At 48.0% G+C, this 27208-nt stretch overlaps 2 protein-coding genes across 10 annotated transcripts in view; one reads left to right on the top strand and one right to left on the bottom strand.

Moving 5' to 3' along the window:
• RUSC2 (RUN and SH3 domain containing 2) overlaps positions 1-16839 on the top strand; it is a 57511-nt gene extending 40672 nt beyond the window's left edge. For 3 of the 6 annotated variants that reach the window (XM_067744016.1, XM_067744020.1, XM_067744017.1), the window contains exons 2-12: positions 3946-6042; positions 10658-11287; positions 11502-11687; positions 11857-11997; positions 13180-13256; positions 13468-13642; positions 13733-13838; positions 14513-14559; positions 15013-15823; positions 15917-16054; positions 16139-16839. In XM_067744016.1, the coding sequence (XP_067600117.1) occupies positions 4014-6042; positions 10658-11287; positions 11502-11687; positions 11857-11997; positions 13180-13256; positions 13468-13642; positions 13733-13838; positions 14513-14559; positions 15013-15823; positions 15917-16054; positions 16139-16340 (4542 nt within the window). In that variant the 5' untranslated portion in view covers positions 3946-4013 and the 3' untranslated portion in view covers positions 16341-16839. Of the gene's footprint in view, positions 1-2037; positions 2171-3945; positions 6043-10657; positions 11288-11501; positions 11688-11856; positions 11998-13179; positions 13257-13467; positions 13643-13732; positions 13839-14512; positions 14560-15012; positions 15824-15916; positions 16055-16138 lie in introns of those variants that run through there. The other 3 variants (XM_067744019.1, XM_067744018.1, XM_067744021.1) reach the window with 3 other exon arrangements.
• On the bottom strand, positions 16775-18957 carry CIMIP2B (ciliary microtubule inner protein 2B). Of its 4 annotated transcripts, none has more exons than XM_067744037.1 (6): positions 18790-18953; positions 18163-18386; positions 17857-18074; positions 17603-17654; positions 17329-17526; positions 16775-17035 (listed from the first exon to the last, which is right to left on the bottom strand). In XM_067744037.1, exons 1-6 carry the CDS (start codon positions 18843-18845, stop codon positions 16947-16949), a joined length of 837 nt encoding a protein of 278 aa, XP_067600138.1. In that variant the 5' UTR covers positions 18846-18953; the 3' UTR covers positions 16775-16946. The 4 variants fall into 4 exon arrangements, with proteins under 4 accessions (XP_067600138.1, XP_067600136.1, XP_067600137.1 ...); XM_067744035.1 differs by having other exon boundaries at positions 17329-17381; XM_067744036.1 differs by having other exon boundaries at positions 17603-17657; positions 18790-18952.
• Between the last annotated feature and the right edge of the window lie 8251 nt (positions 18958-27208).

Here is a 27208-nt window from a genome sequence, read left to right as displayed (position 1 = left end):
AGGTATTTTGTTATAGCAGCCTGAATGGACTGACAGATATAGAGATATATTTATTTACAACAATGGTGTCATACTGTAAATTCTGTTTGTAATCTGCTATTTTCACTTAATAGTTTGTGAATAGTTTCTCAAGTCAATAATAATCAAATTAACCAACGTTGTTTTAATGATACTCTGTTCTGTACGTTTTTGGTTTTTTTTTTTTTGGCTGCGTTGGGTCTTCATTGCTGCTCGTGGGCTTTCTCTAGTTGTGGTGAGCAGGGGCTACTCTTCGTTGCGGTGCACGGGCTTCTCAGGGCTTCTCATTGCAGTGGCTTCTCTTGTTGCAGAGCACGGGCTCTAGGCGCACAGGCTTCAGTAGTTGTGGCACCTGGGCCCAGCAGTTGTGGCTCGTGGGCTTTAGAGCACAAGCTCAGTAGTTATGGCACATGGGCTTAGTTGCTCCGCGGCATGTGGGATCTTCCCGGACCAGGGCTCGAACCGTGTCCCCTGCATTGGCAGGCGGATTCTTAACCACTGTGCCACCAGGGAAGTCCCTGTTCTGTAATTTTAAAACTGATTATTGTCGGAATTTTAGTGTGTTCCCAACTTTCTGTTATCCTTGTGGCATATATATTTGAGTTCAAAGTTTTCTTGGCAAAGGAAGAGAAGAGATGGGAAGGAGTGAAGGGGAAATTATCTCACATACCTCATAGCAAAACTTCCTCAAAATTATCTTTATCCCTCTCTACAAAATCCCATACTTTAAGGCAGCTGTTCCTCTCTTTTCTTTTTCTCATCTTGTCTCTGCAAATACCCACTCCCCTCCACTGCTAAACATTGGTTCCCTTCCCTCTTCCCATAAACCTTAATCTTTTTTCCTGCTTACAAATTATATCTTAACAGCTTTGTTAAGGTATAATTCACATACCATAAAATCCACTCTTTTATAAAACTGAGACATAATGCACATTCCATAAAACTCTGGAGTTTTTATTTTATTCACAGACTTGTGTAACCATCACCGCTATCTGATTTCAGAACATTTTCATCACCCCCGAAAAGAACCTCCATCCCCATTAGTAGTCACTCCCCATCTTCCAGTCCCTCAGTCCCTGGCAACCACTATTCTACTTTTTGTTTCTGTGTATTTGCCTATTCTGGACATTTCATGTAAATGGAATCATATAACATCATACAAAGAAGCCTTTTACGACTGGCTTCTTTCACTTACCTTTTCGAGATTCCGTCATGCTGTATGTAGCATGTGTCAGTACTTCATTCCTTTTATCGCTAAATAATATTCCATTATGTATACCGTATTATGTTTATCTGTTCATCAGTTGATGAACATTTGAATTGTTCCCACTTTTCTGGCTACTGTGAATAATGCTGCTGTGAATATTTGTATACAAGCTTTTGTGTGAACATACGTCTTCATTTCTCTTGGGTATATACCTAGGAGTAGAATTTCTAAGTCATATGGTAACTCTATGTTTAACATTTTGAGGAACTGCCAGACTGTTTTTCCAAAGTGACTGCACCATTTTACAATGGCTCCAGCACTGTTTGAGGGTTGCAGTTTCTCCACATCCATCCACCAGCATTTGTTATTGCCTTTTATCTTAGTGGGAATGAAGTGGTATCTCATTGTGGTTTTTATTTCTCTAATGACTAATGATGTTGAACATCTTTTCATGTGCTTATTAATCATTTGTATGTCTTCTTTGGAGAAATGTCTATTCAAGTTCTTTGCCCAGTTTTTAATTGGGTTATGTACTTTTTATTGTTGAGTTGTAAGAGTTCCTTGTGTATTCTAATCAGAAGACTCTTATCAGATACACAATTTGCAAATATTTTCTCTCATTCTGTGAGTTGTCTTTCACTTTCTTGATGGTCTCTCTTGAGGCACAAAGGTTTTTGATTTTTATGAAATCTATCTTATCTGTTTTCTCTATTATCACTTGTGTTTTTGGTATCTTATCTAAGAAAGCATCCCATCTTAATCTTAATCTAAGATAATGCATTTACTCCCATGTTTTCTTCTGTAACTCTTAGCCTTGTGGCTCAGTTTAGCCTCTCTGATTTCTGCCTTTCTGCATATCTACTCCTTACCTCAATCAACACACAAAGGCTTGGGAAGTCCAACAGAGGAGCCTTCCTCTCAGAAAGGAAAGGAGGAAGAAAGAAGGTAAATACTTGCTTTTTAATTTTAATGTAATTTAACTTAACACAAAAGAATATATTTAATAGTGTCCCTTGCACATGTATTTATTGGACACTTGAATTTTTTCTTTTGTGTGTTGCCTGTTCATGTCCTTGAGCATGTGTGACTTGCCTGGCCCTTTACTGTACTCCACGTGAAGAGCTCTGATCCTGTGATCTAAATGAGTTACACTTTTAAAAATTGGTGGTATATGGGTTCAACTAAATGATGCAGAACTTATAGGCAGTGAGGGGTTTAGACTCATGGTAGGTAAGGAAAATGACAGGAATGATAAGGAAAAGAAGAGAAATGAATGAATTAGGAGAAATTAGGTAGGAGAAGTCTGAGCAAGTGAAGTCTTTTGGGACATGAACTTGGTAGCACAGGAGACTAGAACTTGAGGAGGCCATTCTGCCATGGTCCAGCCAAGAGACCAGAGAAGCTTAGAATGGACTCTGTGTAGAGAACTTGACCTTAACCTATCAGAAGTAAAACTGGGAAGAGAAGACTTTTTAGGGGACCCTCATAGTTAAAGTTTTGGCTAAAACTGGGCAGAATCTGGGCACTTCAGATCTGTACCCTGAGCTAGATAAATATTAAGAATATTTTTTGCCTGGGGACTTCCCTGGTGGCGCAGTGGTTAAGAATCCGCCTGCCAATGCAGGGAATGTGGGTTCAAGCCCTGGTCCGGGAAGATCCCACATGCTGCGGAGCAACTAAGCCCATGTGCCACAACTACTCACCCTGCACTCTAGAACCCGCGAGCCACAACTACTGAGCCTGCGTGCCACAACTACTGAAGCCTGTGTGCCTAGAGCCCCTGCTCCTCAACAAGAGAAGCCACCGCAATGAGAAGCCTGCGCACTGCAAGGAAGAGTAGCCCCCGCTCGCCACAACTAGAGAAAGCTCGTGCGCAGCAGCGAAGACCCAATGCAGCCAAAAATAAATTAATTAATTTTTTTAAAAAAGGATATATTATGCCTCATGTTTGCCAAGCCTTATCTGATGTTGTACTAGAATGATACAAAAAAGATAAAAACAGACCTCTACCCACCTTGAGAAGGAAGAGGCTGGCATCAGCCATACTAGTAGTCTGATGCCTAACTCGGTCTCTATTCAAGAAGCTCCAGTACAGTAGTGGAGAGAGTGAGGATCTTTAGCCCACAGCCATCAGAGAGGGGCAGGTATTCTGGGGCTCAGAGGAGGAGAAAAGGTGTCCAAGATGACATAGGCGTCAAATGATATACTACATTAAAATTTATTTTTCTTGCAAAATTATAGCTTATTGCTATGCATACGTGATACATTATTTGTGATTTCCCCCCCTCATCTGTAAACGTGCTGTAGCTGTGTCTAAGACATCTCTGTATCTCCTCAGTGCCTAGTACCCTTTCAGGCATCTTAGACGGTTTTTTCTTAGTTATGTCATTATTCATACATCTTTTTGTACTCAGGACTAGTCGTTATTTACTGCTAAGAAAGAGAAGGAGAAAATGCTGTCCCTGAGATTCCCCAGACCTTCAGATGTGGCATTTTGTTGCAAGTGGATGCATGACGAACTTAAAATGAAGGGGAACTCAAGAGCTGGACCTGTGCAATGCAGAAAATGTGCCCTGACGGGCTGTATTATCCAGCTGCATCTTGACTCTGAATCTTTTTTCCTCTTGGGCTCTTCTCCATCTGAAAATGATATGGGTAAGGGCATGTCCCTGACTTCGGGAAGGTGACATTAGGTTCCCTTTCTTTCCCTCTCTCTCCAGGTACCAAGCTCTCCTGATGAAATGTGTTCTGCCCCACTGGGCTCCGGGGGCAGTGTCTGGTGCTGTTGATGCCCTTGTTCGAACTTTCCAGAATGGATAGTCCCCCAAAGCTGACTGGAGAGACCCTCATCGTCCACCACATCCCCCTGGTACACTGTCAAGTCCCAGACAGGCAATGCTGCGGAGGGGCAAGTGCAGGTAGCGGGAGCACAAGACCCAATCCCTTCTGCCCATCTGAGCTGGGCATCACCCAGCCTGATCAAGACCTGGGACAAGCCGACTCCCTGCTATACAACAGTCTGCATTCTGCTCCCGGGGGATCTGCGCGATCTGCAGACAGCACCAAGAACAGAGGTCGGGATGGAAGAGGCCCCGGGGCCCCTAAACGACACAATCCCTTTTTGCTGCAAGAGGGTATTGCTGAGCCAGGACTTGGTGACCTGTATGATGACAGCATCGGTGATAGTGCCACCCAGCAGTCCTTCCACCTGCACGGGGCTGGCCAGCCCACCTTCCATCCCTCCTCTTTCCAGCTGCCACCACCTGGCCCCAGAGTGGGCAGGCCATGGGAGGCAACACATAGTCGGGCTGGAGTGGTGGAGGGGCAGGAACAGGAGCCAGTGACCACCTTGGATGCCCAGCAGTGCAGCAGTAGCCACAGTTGCCGGCCAGAGCCGGAAGCAGAGACCATGGAGCTGGATGAGTACGGGGGCCCTGGTGGGAGTGGCAGCGGGGGTGGAGCCAGTGATACCTCTGGCTTTTCCTTTGACCAGGAGTGGAAGCTCAGTTCAGATGAATCCCCAAGGAACCCCAGATGCTCAGGCTCAGGACCCCAGCACTGCCGCTGCAGTAGCACATCCAGTCAGTCCGAGGCGGCTGACCAGTCCATGGGCTATGTGAGCGACTCCTCCTGCAACAGCTCAGACGGAGTGCTGGTCACCTTCAGCACCCTCTACAACAAGATGCACGGCAACTCCCATGCCAATCTCAACTCTGCCCCGCAATCTTGCAGCGACTCTTCCTTCTGCAGCCACTCAGACCCCAGCGCCTTCTACCTGGACCTGCAGCCTTCCCCAGCAGAGTCTAAGATGTCTTGTGAGTCCCACCACCCTGACAGTGGAGGGAGGGAAGGTGGCTATGGTTGTCCTCATGCCTCGTCTCCTGAGCTTGATGCCAACTGCAACTCCTACCGCTCGCACTGTGAGCCCTGCCCAGCTGTGGCTGACCTCACAGCCTGCTTCCAGAGCCAGGCCCGTCTTGTTGTGGCCACACAGAATTACTATAAACTTGTCACCTGTGACCTGTCCTCCCAATCATCCCCAAGCCCAGCTGGCTCTTCCATCACCAGCTGCTCAGAGGAACACACCAAGATAAGTCCTGCGCCAGGCCCTGGCCCAGACCCTGGCCCTAGCCAGCCCTCTGAGTATTACCTGTTCCAGAAGCCAGAAGTCCAGCCAGAGGAACAAGAAGCAGTGGGCTCCGAAGTGGAAGCACCTGCTCCCGTGGGCCCCACTGTGATCGAGGGGCAGGTGTACACTAATACTTCACCCCCCAACCTCAGCACTGGACGTCAGCGCTCTCGAAGCTACGACCGCGGCCTAGAGCGCAGCCCTCCTATCCGCCTGGGCTCACTGGAACGCATGTTGAGTTGCCCAGTACGCCTGAGTGAGGGCCCTGCAGCCCTGACTGGGCCTAGTTCCCCACCTCGGCGTGTCACCTCCTTTGCTGAACTCGCCAAGGGCCGGAAGAAAGCTGCAGGCTCTGGCTCCCCCCCACTGCGAGTGAGCGCTGGGGACTCCTCCCAGGAGTTCTCACCCATCCAGGAAGCCCAGCAAGACAGGGTGGGCCCACTAGATGAGGGCACTCACTGTAGCCATAGCCTACCACCCATGCCCTTGGGGCCAGGCCTGGACCTAGTTGGCCCAGAGCCCTGGTCCACCCAGGTCTGTCAGGGCCTCCAGTCCAGTGAGATGCCACCTGCTGGCCTCAGAGCTGCTGGGCAAGGCCCCCTGGCCCAGCTGATGGATCCAGGGCCTGCTCTCCCAGGGAGCCCAGCCAGCAGCCATACCCAGAGGGATGCAAGAGCTAGAGCTGACGGTAAGGAACCTAAAGGCTGGAGAATACCAGGGTGTGTGCATGGCCTCCTCAGTAGTAGGGCCTTGCCCACCACCCCACGCATACCACTAGAGGTTCCTCAGCCTAGATCAATCATCTTTCCAGTCCAGAGCATGTCCTACGGTTGTAATAGGGGGAAGAAGGATGGAGAATAAAAAATACACCAAGGAGATAAAATTAGCACAACTTAGAGATTGATGTATCGGGAAAGGAAGTACTCAAAAGATTGTGATTCTAAGCCCGGATGACTGGAAATATGTTGATACACGGTTAGGGACTGTAAACACAGAAGTACATTTACTGGAAAAGGAATAAGGCATGAGTTCCATTTTGGACATTAAGGAATTTGCAGTGTTTAAGGGAAATGTCCAACAGGCAAACCACCCTGGGTATCAGTAAGTTCATTCTTTGATCAGTGATTGTAGCCACTCTTCAAAGAACCTGAGACCTGACACTTAACCTTTAAGCCTCCCAGGCCAGCTCTTTCCCTATTTACTTTATTACACTTAAGTAATTATTTTTTAAAAGCTCTGTGTTAAGTGGGTGCTGGTGATAGATGAGAGGAACAATCTCTGTCCTTAAGGAATTCCGATGAAGGGTGGAAACAGAAAAGGAAACAAAATTAAAATGTAGAGATGGCAGTGTATGATACAAAATTAAAATGTAGAGATGGCGGTGTGTGGTACTAGTCTATGAGAGGGATAGCTAAACAGACCAAAATGTCAGAGGAGTGCTAATACGGTTTACATTTAAGCACAGTCTAGAAAAATGATTAGGAATAGGCTTTGTGGAGACTCATAAAAAGATCATTCTAGGCCCATACAGTAGTCTATACAAAATCACAAAGGCACAGAATATCTCGATGCTTTCCGAAACTGCAGATAATTTAGTATAGCTATAGTGGAATGTGGATGGAACCACTGAAGGATTTTAATCAGGAAAGTGGCATTTTTTGGTTTGTTACAGCATAGTGGCATGTTTTGATTTGCATTTTAGAAAGATTTCTGATTGTTTGGGTGGAAGGTAGATTAGAAAGGATGTCTCCCTGGAGGTCAGGAGACCCCTGTGATCAGAGAGTCATTGGAATAAAAATAGTAGTTGAAGCTATGAGTGGATGAGAACATCCAGGGAGAATGTGTAGAGTTATAAAGGGAATGATGGACGGAGCCCTGGGGATACAGTGATTTAAGGTTGAGCAGAGCAACCCTCAAAGGAGACTGAGAAAAATTAGCCAAGAAAATAGAGGGAAAACCAGGAGAGGGTGAAGTCACAGGAGCCAAAGGAGGAGAACGTTTCAAAAAGAGTTAGTTCAACAAATGAGTTCTGAAAAGAAATCACTAGGATTAAGGCTGAAGAATCCCAAGAGCAGCATTTGGGAGTGGCCAGCGTAGAAGCCAGATCTCAGAAGGTTTGGAAGGAAAGGGGAGATAAAGCAGGGGAAAGGTCGATAAAGGGGAATTGGCTGTCTGTAGCCTTAGGTTGGTCTGTTGGCTTCTCAAAGGAAAAGGGTTAAAAAAAATCATAAATGGTGTTGTCTCTGCTGTTAGGGAGATCACAGTCTATCAGAAGACTTCACACTCCTAAACATACACAGAGGAGGTGCCCTTGGGGAAGGGATGCAGGAGGGTCTCTAGGGAAGAGGGGGGTCAGAAACAGCAGGGATTGGTCAGAGTGCTTTGGAACCCACGCTCTTCTGAGATTGCAGTGTCTGGTGGGTGATATCTAGGCACAGGGCTTGCAGTCTGAGGGCAAGAGCAGCCCTGGTCAGAGATGGGAGGAGAGGCCTTAAAAGTGTTTTTGCTATCAGGTAAGAATTTTCATATTGAGATGCTGTTTTGTTCCATAAGTCTCCAGTGACTTACCACAGGGCTTTTTTCTTGATTCTGTATGACTTTTTTTTTTATATCAAAAAATGATGACAAAAGAAGTGAGATCTCTTTGAGATTCTGAGCAGCAGAATCAAGATTCAAAAGGGTTTTACCAAGTCGGGAAAGAACGTTTTGTTCTTTCAGGGACCAATATGAACTTTGATAATGTAAGCTGTACTTGAGTTGATTTGGGATATTTAATTGATTGCAAACTCAGAATGAGTCAGCAGTTTGGAAGGGCTTCCAAAAAGTTAAAATGGTTGGATTCATTTAGAGACTCGAGAAGGGAGGAGTTGATAGTCCCCCTCACCCTTGTGAACCACTTAGAGCCCTCCTGGAAGTTCTGGACACTCCATTTTAAGAGGGAACCAAGGGGCTGGGGCTGTGTCGCCCACAGAAGAACAGACTTGGGTGAATGTGGTCTCTATCTCCAATTTTCTTAAGGGCTGTCACATAGAAAATGAGAAAACTTATTCCCTGTATTCCCTGAGGGTAGAACTGATACCCACTCCCCACAGTAGACACCCCTCCCCCTTTCCTGATCTTACTGCCTGAGAACTTAGCAGGGAGGATTTTTAAAAGAGTAGGAATAGATAGTCTAATTCAGACATACTCTGCATAGCATGTACAGTAAAGCTGGGATTGGGAGGGCCTACTCTGATAGCCAGCGTCAGCTCAGTCTTGAAATTTGGTATTTAAGTAAGTGGAGAGGATGAAGACATTCCCAGTAGGAAAAGCAGTGTGCTTAAAGATGGGAATGGGGGGGAAGAGTGGTGTCAATGAGCATGGCAGGTGTGGACGTTTGAGGGGAGAGCAGCTAATTTGTGGCAGGTGTGGACACCTACCTGACTGAGAAGATTAGACTTTGTTCTGTGGGCAGTAGCGCCACAGGAAATAAAATACTTCCTAAAGCTGGTATATGTAAGAAGATTTGGATGCAGTGAGCCTATACTGAACCGAGGGTGACAGTGAGGCTTCATTCATTTAACGAATCTTTATTCAGTACCCACCATGCACCAGGGTCTGTTCTAGGCACTGGGGATACAGCAGTAAACAATTTAAAAATCCCTGCTTTTCTGGAGCCCTTATAAGGAGTAATGGACAATAAACAAATAAGATAATTTCTGATAGTGAAAAATGGCTAAAAAGGAAATAAAACAGGGTGATGAGAGCATGACTTGCCAGAGGGACTGGGGTGGTCAGAGAAGGTCTTAATGAAGTGATGCTTGAGCTGATGCCTGAATGATGAGACAATTTCAGCGAGAACAAAAGGCCCCGAGATGTTAATGAACTTGGCATGTTGAAGGACAGAAGAAGGTATTGCTGGAGCATAGTGAGCCAGGGAGAATGACAAGGGTTGTTCTCTGATCACTGACTGGGAATAGCAGGAGGGTATAGTCTGAAAATTTCCACTGAGAGTGGTTCTGAAGCATCTCCTTTACAGGGTGTGTTCACCATCCCCTTAAGACTCGCTGAAGTAAATAAATGGGGAAAGATGAGGAATAGGAAAATCCAGCCTGATATCATTTCATGTGTAGTACAATGTGGTAAAGAGAACATTAGCCCCGAAGTCAAACTCTGACTTAGGCAGAATTCTAGCTCTGCAGCTTTCTAGTTGTGTGACCTTGGGCGAATGACTTAATCTCTAAATTTCCAATACCCAGATCTTTCAAGTATGGATACTAATTCCTTCCTCAGAACTGTGGAGCCAGGGGTGCCAGTGAACCACACCCAGGGTTTCAGGTGGTATGGATGCTTATAGCGCCACCTTGTGTTCTTTTACATGTTTACAGTGTGTGCAGTGTTCCATTAGCTGCACAGCCCATACACAAAGACTTTCCCTCTGTGCAGTGTCCTGTTGTGTGAGTGAGTCCCGTGTTTTGGAGTGAGACCCGTGTTTTGAGGGACACTGACTAGAAGATTGGCTGAAAGAACAGGAGAGGACCACTCCTGGGGAACACACCTCTATGTAGAGGGAACAGATGTGGACTCTGGGGCTCCAATACCAGGATCATGAGAGAGTGGGAGCAGGGTGGATAGGGTGACAGGGGGGCTGATTCTAGCTGCAAGTAAAGAAATATTTTATTGTGGTTAGATTTGCTCAAAAATGAAATGTGTCGTCTCTAGTGGAGACAGGGGATGATGGGCGAAAGCTTGAAGTAAATTAACATCTTGACCCTGAAAATATATTACTAACTCCAAGTCTTTAGGCCTTAGAAACAGAGAAAATGACGGTTCTGCCATTGGCAGAAATGGAAATCATCAGGAGAATGAATGAGGTGTTTTAAAATGGCAAATTTTAAATGAAAGCAGAACCCTAAAGCAGAATGATCTAGAGATCAAGAAGAAGGTTGGGGCTAAAGCCATGGGTTCAGGAGTTGCCTGTACGACTGTCTGAACGTGAACAAGGCAGGGAAGAAAGTGTAGAGTGAAATATAAGAATTGAGCCTTAAGATATGCCCGTCTTTGAAGTCAAGAAAATGAAGAAGGACTGAACAGTCAAGAGGTACAAGACAGGTCAATGTCATAAAAACACTAGGAAAAGTTTTACAAAAGACGGGAGGAGCACATTCCACAAACTTGAATTACCCCTACCCCATTCAATTCCTTCAGCCCAGGTCCTACCCCGCTCATCCCCTTTCCCCAGGGAGCGTCATCTCCTGCTTCTTGTCTTCCCCTCACGTGAGTTCAGTGTTCATCTGATTCCTTCTCCATCCCTGTTGCCGCAGGGGGTGGTGCTGAGAGCCGACCAGTCCTTCGCTACAGCAAGGAGCAGAGGCCAACCACGCTGCCCATCCAGCCCTTCGTGTTCCAGCACCACTTCCCCAAGCAGCTGGCCAAGTCCCGGGCCCTCCACAGCCTCTCCCAGCTCTACAGCCTCTCGGGCTGCACCCGTGCACCGCAGCGTGCCCCTCTGGCTGCCCCCACTGCTCAGGTCCCAGCGCACGCTCCTTCAGGGGAGCCTCAGGCATCCAGCAGCGGAGGTGCCAGGAAAGCTGGGCCTGAGCCACAAACCTCACGGCCGTCACCCCTGGGCAGCTACTCCCCCATCCGGAGTGCCGGCCCCTTTGGGCCCAGCACCGACTCTTCTGCCTCCACTTCGTGCTCCCCTCCCCCAGAGCAGACCACAGCCACAGAAAGCCCACCTCCATGGGGCCGCTCCTGTCCTCCTGCTGTCCGGCCTGCCACCTCCCAGCAGCCACAAAAGGAGCATCAGAAGATACTGACCTTGGCTGAGTACCGACTCCATGGAACAGGAAGCTTGCCTCCTCTGGGCTCCTGGAGATCTAGCCTCAGCCGGGCGGAGAGCCTGGCCCGGGGAGGTGGTGAGGGCAGCATGGCTTCCAGGCCCAATAATGGTATGAGGTTCAGTGCCTGCCCCCCACCCCACCCCAAGCAAGCTACCTCCCCGCTGAATGGTTTCTTATACTCCAGCTTGGGGTCAGAGGTTACAGTGTTTGCATCTGTGGCTAACATCCCAACCCTCATGTTTTATATGGGCCCACTGGGTGGGTATGAAATGCTGTCTTCTGACTATTTCCTGTCTCTTTTGCTAATCTGTTCTGCTTTCAGCCAACCATCTATCCCCTCAAGCACTCAAGTGGAGGGAATACAGGAGGAAGAACCCTCTAGGGCCACCTGGTCTGTCAGGGAGCCTAGACCGAAGGCCACAGGATGGTCGACTGGCCCGAAGGAACCCCATCTTTGAGTTCCCTGGCTCCCTCAGTGCTGCTGGCCATCTGAACTGCCGGCTGAATGGTGTGTGGGCCAGATCCCCAGTAAACCCAGGGCAGGCCCTGCCATAGCTGGGAGGGGCTAGAGAAGGGGTCAGTCCCCAAAATCACATGGCTCAGAGGGTATGAGGCATTGAACTGAGCTGCATCTCAGAAAGAGAATTCCTTGGGATTGATTTTTCTCTTCTTTTCAGGTCAAGTAGTGAAGCCGTTACCACTGACCTGTCCTGACTTCCAAGACCCCTTTTCCTTGACTGAGAAGCCTCCAGCTGAGTTCTGTCTGTCCCCAGATGGCAACTCAGAGGCCGTTTCCATTGACCTTCTTCAGAAAAAAGGTGAATATTACTCCTAGCTCCGGACGGGAAATCTGCTATCACTACCTATTTGTGCCTGTTGCCCTACTATCTAGCCCTTCGGAATATTTCCCTGTTCTAGGACTCCAAGTGCTGGGAGGGAATTAGAGAGCACAGGTACTGGGGCAAGAGGCAGAAGTCTTTGTACTGTGGATCGTGAGTATTTGCAAGTGAGCAAGGATCCTTTATCAGATGCTTAAGAATCAGGTTTTAGTTTCCTCCCTCAGGGAGCTAAGTATAGTGAGGGAGACTCCCATGTGCTATACTGGGGGAGCTCAAGTGCTACAAGCTCTAGCGGTTTGGGTAAACATGATGGTAACATCTAATAAGGTAAGGACTGACAAGGAACCAGTCTATCTAGCAGACCTGTTTAAGTGAGATGACGGGGAGAGGATTGAGCATAACTGCGGGCCTTAGAGAAGCAGCCTGTGAAAGGGAGAACGATGAAGCTAAAGTCCCTCGCAGAGGCAGAGTGGGGGACTCAGAGTTTAGGGAGAGGGAAGAACCTTAGGCAAGAAGGGGAATAGCCACCTTCCTCCAAGTTGGAAAGGGATTAAGAGAGGGCAGGTGGGAAGGAAGATAGTTGTAATGTAGCTCTGTCTTTTGGATGGACAGGGAAGTTGAATTCATCACCAGTGGCCTCTGTTCTCTGTGTGAAGTAGAGCCAAGGGCTTGAGAGAGGGGTCAAGATTTGGCAAGGCAACGTGAGAGCATAGCAAAGAGTGCTACAAGGCACACGTCAAAGAAGTGCTTCTCCCAGGCACTGGTGTGTGTAGCGCTGGACTTTCTCCTACAACAGCCAATAGCCTGGTTTCTCAGAGTGGAGAGGACAGATGGTTAGAGTGATCCAGGTTTGGAGCAAGAGGGCAAGGAAGTGAGGATGTTGAGTGTCTTGACAATGGAATCATTGAGGTGGGTCTCGGCAGGGAGGTGAAAATAGGAGGGGCTTGAGAACCGGGCAAAAACAGGAAGAGGCCAGGGCCTGCTGTGTGTGCAGGGACAGAGAGAGTGAGTGAGTGAGTGAGTGTGTGTGTGTGTGTGTGTGTGTGTGTGTGTGTGTGTGTGTGTGTGGAAGCCCTTCCCTCTTCCCACTGAGGGCTCAGTCCCAGCTGAGTTGCCCAGGGACTTGATTAGGGACCCATCACATCAAATTCTCACTTGCAGGGCTGGTGAAAGCTATTAACACGGCTGTAGACCTCATTGTGGCCCATTTTGGCACAAGCCGGGATCCTGGGGTAAAGGTAGGCAAGAAACTGTGGAGAGCTGAGCTCTACCCTGCTGACCCTCACCTATTCTCTGCTACCACCTGCCCTTGCTCTCTTGCCTCTAGAACTCAGAGTTGGGTACTTAGAGATGGGGATCGCAAGAGAAGCACCGTAAGGACTAAGAGAGTCAGAAAGGACCAAGGTCAGGCTCCAGATGATTCCCTGTACTTCCCTACTGCATCCACAGGCAAAGCTGGGGAATAGTTCTGTGAGCCCCAATGTAGGCCACCTGGTTCTGAAGTACTTGTGCCCTGCGGTCCGGGCGGTGTTGGAGGACGGGCTCAAGGCCTTTGTGCTGGATGTCATCATCGGGCAGCGGAAGAACACCCCGTGGAGTGTGGTTGAGGCTTCCACACAGCTAGGTAAGTGCTGGCTGGCAAGATAGGGACCCCAGGCTGAATTTCAGGGTTCCAGGATTGGGCACGTGACCTCCAACTCTGGCTTCCTCCCAGGCCCATCCACCAAGGTTTTGCACGGCCTGTACAACAAAGTCAGCCAATTCCCAGAGCTCACCAGTCATACCATGCGCTTCAACGCCTTCATCCTCGGCCTGCTCAAGTGAGTGTGTGGAAATCTACAAACCACCGGTCCCCTCCCCTGGGCTCTGGCACTTCTGAAGAACCAGCTCCCTAGACTGGGTCAGAAAGGGTGGATCTGCAGGATCTTTGGCCAGGGCCCAGGCTCACTTTCTCCCCACCTAGCTACAGCCTCTCTCAGTAGGTCACTGGTCTCCCAGCAGACCCATCAGTCTCTGGCACTGATCACCAACATGGTCTTCTGCTTTTACAAATCCATAATCTGGCTCATTTGGAAATTAACCTGGTTCTCAGTTTCTTTGGATATTGTAACCCTGATCCTGTCCATTCCAGCACTGCTTCCAAATCCTGCTTGACCCAGTTCACCTTGGCACCCACATCACAGTATCCTTCTTTTCTCAAGTATGGGCCGAGGTCATCCCCTTTGGTCCTGAGCTATCCTGTCCTCTCACTCAGCAGCTGCCCTGACTTCCTGGGTCACGGGCAAGCCAACTCCATTCTAAGAGGAAGTTATTGGCTTGTGAATCACATGTTCACCCCCTCCCTATTAACCAGGTAGCATCACTGCCATAGCAGGGAGATGTTCACCTATACCTCTGCCCTGTGCGTGACCCCCCCCCATATCTGTCTTCTTTGTATCTTATCATCTGGCTATATCCACACAAGACTCAACTCTCTTCACCTATCTCCCTACAGCATCCGGTCCCTGGAGTTCTGGTTTAATCACCTCTATAACCATGAAGGTAATGCTCAGAACCCTGCTCTGTCTTGCAAACTCAGCAGAGGCCAGACCTCGGAGGATCGAAAGAGGGAGGCACAGCTGTCTTTTCAGATGCTAGAAGTGGGGAGGAGAACCACACAGGCTTTCATCCTCAAGGCTTGGGCTTCAACCCAAGTCCTCTCCCAGCCTCTGCTTGTGTTAGAGCCTTGGAGTCAGCGGGATACTCAGGCAATCTGGGAGTCAGGGTGGCCAGGAACCTCTCTCCTCTGAACTCACGGCTGCCACTTAAGATTGTGGAGCTTCCGCACTGCACAACTTCAGAAGGCATCGTTTACACCGTAGTGCATCTAAGTGGCACGGCACACAGCCTGTGCAGCAGTCCACAGTGACTCCACCCAGGTTGCCTTTCACAGGCCCACCCCAGGCCGGGCTCTGCTTCTCTGTGTGGCTCAGTCCCTCTCTCTTTCTCCCCTAGATATCATCCAGACCCACTACCAGCCGTGGGGTTTCCTGAACGCGGCGCATACAGTGTGCCCTGGCCTCCTGGAGGAACTGCTGCTGCTGCTCCAGCCTCTGGCCCTCCTGCCCTTCAGCCTCGACCTACTGTTCCAGCACCGGCTGTTGCAGAGTGGGCAGCGGCAGCGGCAGCACAAGGAGCTGCTGCGGGTGTCCCAGGACTTGCTGCTGTCCGCCCACTCGACACTGCAGCTGGCCCGCTCCCGGAGCCAGGAGGGCCCTGGAGACATGGACGGGGCAGCCCGTGGGGAGCGGGTGAAGGGTGTGGGTGCCCCAGAAGGTGGAGAAGATGAGGAAGAAGACAAGGAGACAGAGGCAGCTGAGAGCTCAGGGCGTGGCAGGTGGGCCCGAAGTGGGCAGGCTGGCTGGTGGTACCAGCTCATGCAGAGCTCCCAGGTCTACATCGATGGCTCCGCTGAGGGCTCTAGGTTCCCCCGGGGTGGCAGCAATAGCAGCAGTGGCAGCAGCAGTGAGAAAAAGAAAGGGACGGGAGGTGGGGGGCCACCCCCCCGAGAGGGAGTCGTGGAGGGAGCTGAGGCCTGCCCTGCCCCTGAGGAGACCCTTGGCCGGGAGAGGGGCTGGCCTTTCTGGATGGGGAGCCCCCCTGATTCTGTACTGGCTGAGCTGAGGCGCAGCCGGGAGAGGGAGGGGCCCACTGCCCCCCCAGCAGAAAATGAGGAAGGAGCCTTAGAGCCTTCACCCGGGGTCATCAAGTGGGGACACCTCTTCGGGTCCCGAAAGGCTCAGCGGGAGGCCCGGCCCACAAACAGGTAAGAGACAGCCCCTGGTGTAGACAGACGGGCGGGGGTGCCTGCTCTAAGCCAGGGCACAGACAGAGCCAGAGCCCGGCCGCTATCCCCTAGGCTACCCTCGGACTGGCTCAGCCTGGACAAGTCCATGTTCCAGCTAGTGGCACAAACAGTGGGTGCCCGCCGGGAGCCAGAGCCCAAGGAGGGCCTGCAGGAGCCACAGTCTCCAGCCCTGCCTTCCAGCACTCCATGGTGAGCCCTGGGAGACAGAGGGATTTGGGGGCTGGGTTTGGCCCTGGGTGGGGTTTCTCTGACCTCCATTTGTTGTTTCCCCAGCGAGGTGAAGGCACTGTGCCACTATCTGGCCACAGGCCCTGGACAGCTGAGCTTCCACAAGGGAGACATCCTGCGGGTGCTGGGGCCAGCCGGAAGAGACTGGCTGCGCTGCAGCCGTGGCCCTGACACTGGCCTGGTGCCTCTGGCCTATGTGACTTTGACCCCAACTCCAAGTCCAACCCCTGGAAGCAGCCAAAACTGAGGCCCTGTGCATGCTGGTGGCCTCAGGGACCCTCACAACCCCTAGACTCGTAGCCTGAGAGCCCTTCCCAAGCCCTCTGGCCTGGTTACAGAGAGTAGACCGAGAGCTGGGGGCCACATACCCCTGTGCTCAGTATCAATTACTCCCCCTTAACTGTCCCAGTGACCTCGTCCAGATCTCCCCCCAGGAAAGGAGGGAAGGGACGCAGCACTGGGCTGCCAGAATTTCCCCCGCCTATCTTGGCCAGCCCTCCCATGGGTACAGACAGGCATGTCCCTGTGGAGGGAGGTGACCAGAAGGCCCGTTTGTGGGGGTCCCTAGGCCAGGTGGTGAGAAGGATGGGTGACAGTATTGGGGCCAGTTCCCTGAGCCCCCAGCTTTAAGTAGGCTGTGGCCAGTGCCTGGTGGTCAGAGGAGGGAGGAGGAGCCCAGGCTCTGTTTATGTATTTATTTATTTATTTATTACACCTATTAATAAAAAAGGTGCTCGGCCTCCAAACCGTTCTCTCTTTGTGCCTTCTCCCACCCTCCAGACCATCTTTCTTCTTTGCAAAAGGATGGCTGGGATAGGATGAAAAGGAAAGAGAGAACTTGAAGTCTAGGTACCTACGCCAGGAGCTGCTTCTGGATGGTGCTGAGGCCCAGAGCATCATGGGTGAGATGCCCATATGTGCGGCCAAACTGGAACTTATACCCTGTGTGGCCAAAAGATTCTGTCATTTGTAGCCAGAGGCATAGAAAAGTTATTTCTCAGCCAGTTGCCTAGAACCTCCAAGTTATCCTTCAAAATCTGGTCCTAACTACTCCCTAGGAGCTACATCAGTTTCCTTTTCTGCCCAGTGAGAAAGCTGACCCAAGGTCCCCCCATATCTACTAGTTCCAAGCCCTAAACCACCTCCACCCATCTCTCTCTCTCTCTCTCACACACACACACACACACACACAAATATTCCAGTCCCCGAAGCCTCCCTCTGGGGGCTGTCCTCACCTGGCACATAGCCCCCGTATTTAGGTACAAGGCCCAGGTTCTGAGGGTAGGTCCTGGAAAGTGAGGGGAGATGTTTAGGATCCTTCTGGGATCTGACCCCTGACTTCATCTGTCCAAATTCCTGCAGTGCCTGGTTGCTGAGCACAGGAAAGCTGGAACCGAAGAGGAAGCGAGCACGGGGCACATAACCAGTGAAGCCTAGGGGAGGGGGATACTAAGTCAGTACCTCCTGGGCACCTCCCCAGGCCTTTGGTCATTACCCACTTCCTCTCACCTGGCATGAAGAACTTGCGAGGATCTCTGTCATCCATGGAATAAGGGGAAGCCTTCTGAGGAGAAGTTGATAGAAGAAAAACAGGGCTATCAAGTTCAGCCCCTGGGCTGTAACACAAGCTCCCAGGGAGGTGAGGCTGGCGGTCTAGCCCACATCCCCTGTCCCACAGCCATGCTACACATGACCACCCCAGACCTGGCCACACAGAGGTAAGGCTCCCGCCTCGTACTCCCCATCAGCCTTCTCCTTCTCACTTGTTCCACCTCCTGCCCCAGCTCTGGCTCCTCTTCCGTCTCTAGCTCTGCCTCCAGCTTTGGCTCTTGGTCTTTCTCCACGTCTTTCTCTCCCTTGGCCTCCTTTGGCAGCTCCTGACTCCTCTGTCGCCCATACCACTGAGTGAAATCATTCAGAGCCTCAGCCCAGACCCGGCTGCTGTTCTTGGCAAAGATGAACTGTGCCTGGGGTACAAAACCTAGGTAGGCAGGGGGCAAGGACGATTTGTTAGTGTGTGGGACCCATGTTCTGGGATGGGGGGTACCTGTTCATACCTGGGTACATACCTGTGTACCCAGGGATCATGCTGGAGCTGAGCCTTTCGTGTCCACGCCTGACAGGCAGGCTTTTCCTAGGACCCTCGGGAGATCTTGGAGGCCGGATGGGAGGCAGAAGTGTGCGGTGGGAAGGGAGCCGGGCTAGGCCAGGAGAGCCGCGAAGTAGCTGCCCAGTCATCTGCCCATAGGTCTGGCCCATGCTGAACCGAAGTAGCGGGCAGTGTCCAGTGTACCTGTAGCACAAGTCTCACCCACTCACCTCTAGAATCCCCGGCCTCACCATCCCCAGAGGCAGAAGCAGAGACCTCTGAAGCCCTGATCTCTTCTGGACTCAGCTGTGTATATATTTGGAGCAGGCGTTTCTTAGTTCTCTGTCTGGGTTTTCAACCCTTCCCCTCTGCTGCTACCCTGTTACCATGGAGAGCACAACACAAAGCTTCATAGCAGGCCCGGCTACTACTGTTCCCTTGCTTTTCCTTTTCCATCCAACATCATAGACATCCCAGCCATAAGCCTCCCATACCAGAATGTCCACCTGGCCCCCAAGGCCGAGGTGGCACAACTCTGCCACCTTTTACACCCTTTTACACCCCTGTTCCCAGAAGCAAACACGTGTGCTCTGGGCAGAAGTCTTACCCTGGGATATAATGAGGGTTCTGAGGGTTCAGCCCTGGTATGAAGGTGCTAGCCATAGCCTTGGGAACCCAGGCGAAGTTCCCTTCGTTTCTCTGAGCCGTTTCTCTGAGCTGAGCTCCTGGGCTGTGTGTGCTGACTGTGTCAAGGGCTGGGAGGCCGAGCCAGAGGCAGGAGGTGGGGCTTGGGGAGGAGAGAGGGGTTGGGGCACTAGTGTGATGGCTGTCAGGGCCCGGGCCGCAGGGGAGTAGAGGCTCACTGGTCCGTCCACTCCGGATCAAGGGCAGCCCTGCCACCTGGGAGCAGGGAGAAGGCCGCGTACAGCCTTGCCACTGCAGAACCAAAGGAAGCCCTGAAGTGGCAGGTGGGGGAGCAAAAACTGACAGGCCCATTGAGCTCTGTCTCGAAAGAGGGCCCTTCCTTCCTAAGCCCCTCTCTGAGCACCTGCCTGAGGAGGTGTGGATTGTACGCTCTGTGAGTCTTGGTTGAAGGTGATGGAATTCCTAGGAAAGCCCAGGGGGGAGGTGATAGGGAGAAAAGGAACCTAAAGACCTCTAGGCAGTGACATTGTTTATTTTCAGTAACGTAAGGACAAGAATTACTACTATAATCCGGATCATCATCCATTCAACAAATATGCCGTGCTCTGCCAGGCATGCCGTACAGGGGCAGAACGTCATTTAGTATCTCTGAACCCTACTATCCTCATTTATAAAATGCAGGTGCTGCTGTTGTGAGGCTCAGATTAATGTATGCAGATGTGCTTTGTAACAAACACCTTGAAGCCAGAATGGTGGGGTAGGGGAAAGGGCACAGGCGTGAAGTCAGGCAGCCATGGGCTCCTAACAGCTTGTGAGCTTGAGCCGACCTTACCTTCTCTGAGCAGGTGGCTTCTTCTGAACCTGAAATCCCTAAACTCTTAACATGAAGGTTAAAATAGCCTAACCTACCAAGGTGGTGTCAAAAATAAAGTCAGATAGTGTGTGTGAAAGAACTTACCCCAGCACCTGGCACGCAGCTGCTAAAACTTAATTTCCTTTCCTATTGTTTAGTATCGTCTCTAAGCGTCTAACACAAATGGGAGATCAATGGATGGTTAGTAAATTCAGGGGTTACAGGTTTTCTCACTGGGGGGGTTCAAGGGAAGGAGATATGAAGGTAATGTTGAGGTTTAATGAGGGGGCAAATTAGAATTTGTTAAGAAAACAATTCAGATCCTAAGAGCAGTACAGACCAGGAAAAAGATGCGGGGAGGGGAGCATGATTAGAACTTTACGGCTGGTTCAGGGCCAGGCTGGTCCACCTTTCCAGGACGCAGAGCCTCTGCTCTCCTCCCCACGCCTGACTGTGCCAGTGCCTGGGCTAACCCAGCATGTGTCACTGACTTCTTGGGAATTGCACAAGAGGGCCCCAAAGAATACATTTCATGCTCCTCAGTGTTCTGCCAAGAACACTTGGTATGTGTCACTTAGAGCTAGAGTTAGAGAGGACTTGGCTCCCAGGAAATATGCTAGAGTGAGGGTGGGAGCTGAGGGGAGAGCCCAGAAGAGCAGGAATATGTCAAGGCTAACAACCTGGACTTCTGGATTCTGTAACAGACACTGTTGGTTGCACACTTCATACCTATTCCCTACCCCCGTCTCCCTTCTTCCTAACAGAACTTTAATTTTGTTCTGCCAAGCAGTCAGGAACTTCAGGGAAGCTGGAGCCAGCCGTAGGAATGAGTCTGGATTAGTCTAAGCCCATCATAGTAGTCCCATTCCCCTTGCCAGTGACTGGTTAGGCATGGGCTTGTGGCAACCTGGACAGTATGAGGGCAAGTCTGCTGGGGTGAAGGAGTGTCCTGGGAAGAGTTTCTTTGCTCTTAAAAAGATGCACAACAAATTAGAGAAAGAGAGATGGACAAGAAGGAATGATGTCTTTTCCTGCCTCTAGAAATTCTGTGGATGTGATGCTGGAACCTTGGCAGGCATCATGAAACCTGTGGAAAGCTAAGCTAACCTGGGAACAAAGCCTGAATCCATGCAGGGTGGATGGCAGAATAGCAAGGCCTGGGTCCTTGATGGTAATGTTGAGCCTCTGACTTAACCAACCTTCTTATGAAATAATTTCATTATTGTTAAGGCCACTTTAAGTTTTCTTTTACTTAGAGCCAAAGGCGTCATAATATAAAAGTAAAACAAAACAAAACAAAAACACTAGTTCTAAAAACAAAAACAAAACGCTAGTTCTAATCCTAGTCACTAGAGATACAGACCCTGGCCAAATTCATCTCATCAGCCCTCAGTTTTCTCATCTATAAAATGGGTAAACTAATGTTACTACCTCATTGAGCAGGATATGGTAGATGAGATGATGCAAAAAGAGCAGCTGGCCCAGTGTCTAACTTGCTAATAAGTAAATAGCAATTCATTGTGTTTAGTTAGAATTTGGTAGAATGGGAGAAAAGAAAAAAGTAGTAAGACTGGGAGTTCGGGGGAAAGAATCTGTGAAGTTGAGAAATGGAAAGGTTAGAATTTAAAATTGGGATGTAGATTAAGATGCAGGGACTGGAACAATTTCTGCAGAAAAGACCATGGCAGCTAGAATCTGGGTAAGAGTTAATATAAGTTAGGAAACAAATTATAATTAGTCTTAGATTCATGGTTTGTGAAGAAACAGCTCACTGTTCTTGGTGAAATGGCTTGTTACTATTATTGTTTCCATCTGTGTAAAGAGTATTTCTAAATCCCTGAAGATTGGAAGGACATTCTAACCTGGGAAAGGAGTGGAAGAGCTAGCTGAGGGGCCTGTAGGAATGCTCATTGCCTTGGTGCCTCCTTCCGAGGGACAGTCATGGTAACCTACCCACAACTTGTTCCTGACGACAGCTGCCACACCCAGCGGCCAGTGTTGGATGTGGCAGCAGAGAAATGTTTCGCTGGGATTACACCCATCTACAAGATGAAGGTCCAGTTAGGAAAGTCACGACAGTGCCCTGCTCACTCCACACAGCCTGCTGGGTCTCCCAAATGGCAGTCTACAACTCTCTTGTGCTCTGCCTTTGATCTGACCGGGAATTGCTGTAAAATTTCATGTAAATAAATACAAATAGCGAATCGTGTCGTACACCTGAAACTAATATAATGGTATGTGTTAACTATATCTCAATTTTTAAAAATCAGGATATTTATCAGCCAAAAAATTTTCACATAGATCCCAGATCAATCACTTGATTGTACGTCAGTACTGGGCAAGCATAAATCCCCTCTATGAGGATGAATTAAAAGAAAATTATGAGACCTTTGGAAAAAGTTCCTCAGATCAAGAGACAACCAAAATTGAAACAAAAAGTGAAAAGAATGAACTCCAAAAGATTACATACAACATAACACCCTTTAAAATTAAAATATATAGATGCGATAAAACTACATAAACAGGAAAGCAAGGTAATGATGAACATGAGTTTAGTTGCTTACCTCGCATGGAAGTGAGACAGTGGAGGGGGATGAGACCATACGTGTAGATGTACGTTATTGTCAAGGTCCCAGTTTTTGTTTGGGATGGTGATTTCATAAATGCTTATTATTACACATTCGAATGAATTAATTAATTAAACCATGGGCCAATGATTAAAGTGTATCATAAATCAAGGATTATGAAAACCCAAATCTGTGCAGTTGACATCCAAAGAGGTGGAATGGGGTGGGGTTGGGGAGAATCCAAATAGAAATGATCAGAAACAGTGGTATTGATAAGACTTGAATATACTTTCTGGTTTTAGTGCTCAAGAAGTCAAAATATTAAAGAAGAACAGAATCTGAACAAGGATGATTTATTAGCTACACACAGGGAAATTTAAAAACTGGCCATAGTCTAGTCCTGCCTAACAGAGCAGGCTTGCTTAGTCTTTGAGCCTCAGTTTCCACATCTGTAAAATGAAAGAGATGCACTGGATTGTTATTAAGATTCCTTCTAGTTCCTACTCCCTTCTCTATTTGCCAATGCAAATATTATATGGGTTTTAAACATATATACATATTATTTTACATTTTTATGTATACATATTTATCTTACATTTTATATTCATATTTATGTATTATAAAATATATACATATATGATTTTCTTAAATAGCAGAATCTTTGATGTGCTTTTAGTCATTTTTTTAATTGAAGTATAGTTGATTTATAATGTGTTAATTACTGCTGTACAGCAAAGTGACTCAGTTATATATACATTATTTTTCATATTCTTTTCCATCATGGTTTATCACAGGATATTAAATATAGTTCCCTGTGCTAGACAGTAGGACCTTGTTTATCCATTCTATATATACCAGTTTGCATCTGCTAATTAGAGTCATTTCTAAACGCAACTATATTTTTAAAGTTTCATACTTTAAAATGTGCATGTGTAGGGCTTCCCTGGTGGCTCAGTGGTTGAGAGTCTGCCTGCCGATGCAGGGGACACGGGTTCGTGCCCCGGTCCGGGAAGATCCCACATGCTGCTGAGCGGCTAGGCCCGTGAGCCATGGCCGCTGAGCCTGCACGTCCGGAGCCTGTGCTCCGCAACGGGAGAGGCCACAACAGTGAGAGGCCCGCGTACCGGAAAAAAAAAAAATGTGCATGTGCCTCCTAGGATGCAGCTCCAAATGAGCCTTATTCAACTTATAAATTTTCCTGAAAACAGGCCACTATCTGGATATCACTGCTCTGAGCATAGAGGATGGATCAAAGCAAAGGAAATGGCAGAATCTCTTTCTGGTGTTTTTACACGTATAACATTCTTCAAATCCACAGCACCAGTTTTTTGGGTTTTTTAAATAAATTTATTACTTATTTATTTTTGTGTTCATTGGGTCTTCATTGCTGCGCTGCGGGCTTTCTCTAGTTGCGGCGAGCGGGGGCTATTCTTCGTTGCTGTGCGCGGGCTTCTCATTGCAGTGGCCTCTCTTGTTGCGGAGCAGGGGCTCTAGGCTCGCGGACTCTAGAGCACAGGCTCAGTAGTTGTGGTGCACGGGCTTAGTTGCTCACGGCATTTGGGATCTTCCCAGACCAGGGCTCAAACCCATGTGCCCTGCATTGCCAGGCGGATTCTTAACCACTGCGCCACCAGCCAAGTCCCTCCACTAACTTTCATTAACCATCTCAGCCAGGTAATTACCTTCTGGTCAGTACAGAGATGAATAGATGAATAAGATATAATTCTTGACCTCAGTGATTTTACAATTTTAAAGAGGAGTGAGAGCTACAGAGAAAATCAGTATAAACACCACAATGTAGATTTAAACAAAAACAACTGACTTTATAATAGGCCACAAAGAAAAATCTCAAAAATCCCAACAAGTACAAATAAACCACATTTTCTCACACAAACACAACAAACCTGTAAATAAAAAACAAAAATTAGGTTAACCAAGCAAACAAAAAACCCCAATTGCCTCTAAATTCAGCTTTGATTGAATTCTCATTTATTTCTAAAAAATGGTGTATAATCACTCTTCTTTTCTTTGCCCCAAGTTAAGAGAGCATTTAAAAATTGTCTAAATGTTGGGCAATTTTTAGCCTCAAGTGTATACTGGCATCACGACTAAGGACATAGGCTTAATCCTAGATCCATCACTTAACTAACTGTACAATCTTAGGTAAATTAGTAAACCTCTCTGAATCTCTTTTTCCCTCATCTATGAAATGAGAATGGTAATACTGTAAGGATTAATTTAAATGGTATATGTAACACAGAATAGTTATTGGTACCTAATAAACTGTCAAAATTATCATTAAACAAGTGTTCCAGTAGGAGCCATTTTTGTTACAAGAAACAACTGTCTACTTCTGCTGGCCCAAGTATAGCAAGTACAGAGGAAGAGAGGTTATCGTAAGGATGAATTAGATTTCATCAGTGTCCAAGGAAAGGACTCTATAGCCTGCTTTATAGCCAGGCCTCATGGAAACTGAAATTGAGAACTTGAAAGCTAACAGGAGCTAAGGCAGTTATTTTCGCTCTTTTCTCCTTGAGGCCATGTGCTTCCCCCTGCACATCTGCTCAATCTCTCTCTCTCTTTTTTTTTTTTTTTTTTTTTTTTTTTTGCGGTACGTGGGCCTCTCACTGTTGTGGCCTCTCCCGTTGCGGAGAGGAGTTCGTTTCCTGATGAGCCACATGCACACCGGAGTTATGATGTGGCAGACACATCCATTTGGGAAGGGGAGAGAATGGGGAGGGGGCAGAGGAGAGGAGACGTGAGGAGAGGGAGAGGGAAAGAAGGGAGAGAAGGAGGGAGGGAGGGAGAAGAAGAGAGAGAATGAGAGCATAAGAAAGAGAGAGAGGGATTCCCTGGTGAAGCAGTGGTTGAGAGTCCGCCTGCCGATGCAGGGGACACGGGTTCATGCCCCGGTTCGGGAAGATCCCACATGCCGCGGAGCGGCTGGGCCCGTGAGCCATGGCCGCTGAGCCTGCGCGTCCGGAGCCTGTGCTCCGCAACGGGAGAGGCCACAACAGTGAGAGGCCCGCGTACCACAAAAAAAAAAAAAAAAAAAGAATACTAGCTGAAACTCTATATAACTAAACCAGAAAATCTCACTGAGATTAAAATTGTGTAGGAAAATATAAATCAAAATCAACCCAAGGGCTTCCCTGGTGGCGCAGTGGTTGGGAGTCCGCCTGCCGATGCAGGGGACACGGGTTCGCGCCCCGGTCCGGGAGGATCCCACATGCCGCGGAGCGGCTGGGCCCGTGAGCCATGGCCGCTGAGCCTGTGCGTCCGGAGGAGCCTGTGCTCCGCAACGGGAGAGGCCCGCGTACCGCAAAAAAAAAAAAAAAAAAAAAAAAAAAAAAAAATCAACCCAAGTGATACAGAATATCTGAAAATAAAATAACAACCATAGAAGAAATTGAAAAAGCGGTCAAATAGTTGCCACCTACCAGAAGACCCACACTACACTTAATTTACAAAATTAGTATGAATTTAATTCAAGACCTAACAAACCTCATACAAGTCTTACAACAGATGAAGAATCTAAATGAAACATCAAGCCAGGAATAGCACGTAGCAAGATGGTCTTCTTTCCTTGAATCCAGTAATAGTTACCACTAAATGATCACAGCCCACTTTCTGAGACCTCCCAAGGCTCTGCAAGACAGCATATCTTTAGTGATTTCTGCCAGAGGTTCAGAATGAGGGGAATGCTGGCAAATGTCCTGCTCTTTGTCACCCCTGAGTTGACAGCTCAATAAGGGCAGATACCTTGTCTATCTTGTTCACAGTTGTAGCCCCAGCATCAAGCACAGGTGTCTGGCGCATAATATAAGCTAAACAAATCTAGCAATATTGTAAAGGAATAACATTCATTAAAACTAGTAGGATGTATTTCAGGACTGCAACAGTGATTAAAATAGAAACTCTTTCTATTAATGTAATTAACATGAATAAACCAAAGGAAATAAAAGCCATTTGATCACCCTGACAGATGCTGAGGAAATCTTTCATAAAATTAAATACCCATTTGTTATTTTTTAAAGGATTTTTAGTAAACCAGGAATATAAACATGATAAAGAATACTTGAAATGAACAACCAATATCAAACTACATCAAAGAGAGAAGCCAGAGCCAGGATTGGCAAACGGGTCTTATGCGTTGTACTAAATCCAATTAATTGTAGTCACTTATGGGAATGTTACTGTGAGGTTTCTGAAATAGGGTCATGGCTTAGCAGGAAAAAGTGCTAAGGATTAGCTATGTTTGCCCTGAGCATAAGATGGATGCTAGCGTGTAGAGTTGATAATCCTTCACTTTAGGCAATCTTAAAAAAGTCAGAACCAAGACAAGACTGCACTATCACCTTTATTATTCAACATTGTTCTACATATGGTCTAGACAGCGCATGAAACAAAAATAAGGACAGTTACCCTTGAACAATGTAAGTTTGAACTGCACAGGTCCACTTACACGTGGACTTTTTTTTTTAATAAATATTACAGTACTACAGATAAGTGGCTGGTTGAATTCATGATGCAGAACTGCGGATATGGAGGGTGGACTATGGGACTTAAGCATCCTCGAATTTTGATATCTCTGGCAGGTCCTGGAACCAACCCCCTAACCCCCCAACCCCCTCCCCCTTCCCCCCTCAGATACCAAAGTCTCATTGTAATAAGATATAAATGTTGGAAAGGAAGAAAAAGTTTACTTGCTTAACTACAAAACCCAGAGAAGTAACCGAAAAACAGCAAGAACTAATAAGAGTATTATCAAATGAAAAATATATTCAAATATTAATAGCTTTCATATTAGCCAGCATTACTGGTTAGATGACACATTGGAGGACTTGCGCTTCCAGCATTATGGCAGAATAGGTGTTCTTCGAGGATTATCTAAAGCAAATCAACTATATATGGTATAGGTCATTGTGCGTTTGTCTTTCAATAATTTGACTAAATTGTAA

The sequence above is a fragment of the Pseudorca crassidens genome, chromosome 7 (assembly GCF_039906515.1).
Source record: "Pseudorca crassidens isolate mPseCra1 chromosome 7, mPseCra1.hap1, whole genome shotgun sequence".
Taxonomy (NCBI): Eukaryota; Metazoa; Chordata; class Mammalia; order Artiodactyla; family Delphinidae; genus Pseudorca; species Pseudorca crassidens.
Note: the sequence above shows the minus strand (reverse complement) of the source record. Positions and strands in the feature narration are given on the sequence as shown.